This window comes from Merops nubicus, unplaced genomic scaffold, assembly GCF_000691845.1.
Source record: "Merops nubicus isolate BGI_N331 unplaced genomic scaffold, ASM69184v1 scaffold3527, whole genome shotgun sequence".
Lineage (NCBI taxonomy): Eukaryota > Metazoa > Chordata > Aves > Coraciiformes > Meropidae > Merops > Merops nubicus.
Window position 1 is genome coordinate 18,303 of NW_008620805.1, and position 1,826 is coordinate 20,128.

The window sequence follows — 1,826 nt, forward strand, 5'->3', positions numbered from 1 at the left end:
CGTCCCAGCCTGTCCCAGACAGCACTTTCCCTGGCAGGAAACTGGAGCTGGTGGGACCAGGACCACTTCCACTAGACAGCATAGGCCCCATTGCCCTCTCCCAGAGGAAAGAACACTTTATTTGCTCATACAGATGTGTACTTGTTATAAAAAGGACTTGGTCCTGGAAACATTTAGAGAAGCATTCCTTCTCAGGTTTTGTAGCTCACTGATATTCTTTATTTTCTTTTATTAGAGTGTATATATATTTATATGTATATATTGATTGTTGGCTGCTGCAGTGAGGTACATTACACTCATTAAGCTGATAGACTTGAGTGCAGATTTGGCCCAAAGCTCCTTTTTCCAACCTCCTGAGTGGAAGCTTAAAAGAACTTTCAGTTTGATTTTCTTTTATAGGATCGACTTGCCTTGTCCCAGAGGCTGGTGGGGAAATCCCATCTGTGGCCCATGTAATTGTGAGACTAGTAAAGGGTTTGATTCTGACTGCAACAAGACCAATGGAGAATGCCGCTGCAAGGTAAGCAAAAGAAACCAGTCTTATGGCAAAATTTCTTTAGTTTAAAGTGTAGCTATACCACCCATAACTACAACAAGTGGGTGTCTGAGACGAAGTACACACAGTTGTGCTTGGTATCATACACAGATACGTGCACAGCGTAGTTAATCTTTACCTAAAACATTTTGTTGGCACCACCCTTCACAAAATCATACTGTGCAGCTCTTATCTTGTTTGCCTTTGGAAAGCAAAACTGAGAGGATGAAAGCCTGGCTCTGCTCCCTCTGAAGTGCAGCCTGGTTTATCAGGGGAGATCAGACCTGGGCGCAGAGGAGTGCTGGTGGTGTTTTGTGTATCACAAGTGAGTAATAGCCATGAAACAGCTTGGGCCAGCTGGGTGAAGCTCTCCCCTGGGCAATGGCCAGCAGAAGGCCTAGCAGCTGGAGAGAGGTAAATAATACAGGAGGCTAAATGCTTTCCTCAGTGCTTGTTCTGTCGCGTTTATGAGGAATTTGGCGTGGACAGACGGAGGATACGTGAGGGGAGGCGCTTCCCTCCTGAAGGTTTTACAAAGGACTTCTCACAATAGGTTTTACAACAGGCTTGAATGACTTCAGAGAAGCTGGGGCTGTGCAGGCTGGCGGCAGTGAATCTGGCCCCATAGCCCTTTCCAAAATGCCAGCAGGACTCCCAGCAACGGTTGCGTTAGACCGAGTTGGTGGGGTGCCAGCACCATTCCCCTGTGCAGGCATCTAACACCCCAGACTGGAAGCGTTCACAGACGCTATTTGAATACGTGATCGTTGGGTGCTCTCCACCCTGTATGTGAAACACAGGTGGACGGTGCAAGAAGCTTCCTGACTGCCTTGTTCATGCCATGCAAGAGTAGAATTGCAAAGCAGAGAAAACTACAAATCTTCCAAGAATGCGTTTGCTGGGCATTGGTGTCAAGTAGACAAGTAGTGCGGGGTCTCTGCCCCACTGCAAACGCTGGCCCAGACGCCGGGTCCCTGCAGCAGAGGGCAGCCCAGCCATCCCCCGGCGCTCAGCTCTGGCTCTCCCCCCTGCCTGGGCTTACACAGCACCCTTCCCATCCCTATTGCGGTTCCTGTTAATAGCAACATCATTAGTATCCTGTGCTTTGTAAAACCAGCCCTTTTATGATGCACAGTGCTGCTGGCGCAGGGTTTCGTGAGTGCAAGCAGTTTGGAATACAGTCCAAGTAGCCCGTGTCTCTCGGTTTGGTTTTCTAGGCAAATTACTACCGGCCGCAGAGCAGCGACACGTGCTACCCCTGCGACTGCTTCCCCTCCGGCTCCCACACGCG

The 1,826-nt window shown here is 49.4% G+C and overlaps 1 protein-coding gene across 1 annotated transcript in view; it reads left to right on the forward strand.

Moving 5' to 3' along the window:
- Positions 1–1,826, forward strand: part of LOC103776689 (cadherin EGF LAG seven-pass G-type receptor 1-like) — a gene marked incomplete at both ends in the record, with an annotated part of 44,424 nt that overhangs the window by 11,926 nt on the left and 30,672 nt on the right. The window contains 2 exon segments of the mRNA XM_008944211.1: positions 400–520; positions 1,753–1,823. Coding sequence (XP_008942459.1) covers positions 400–520; positions 1,753–1,823 — 192 coding nt within the window.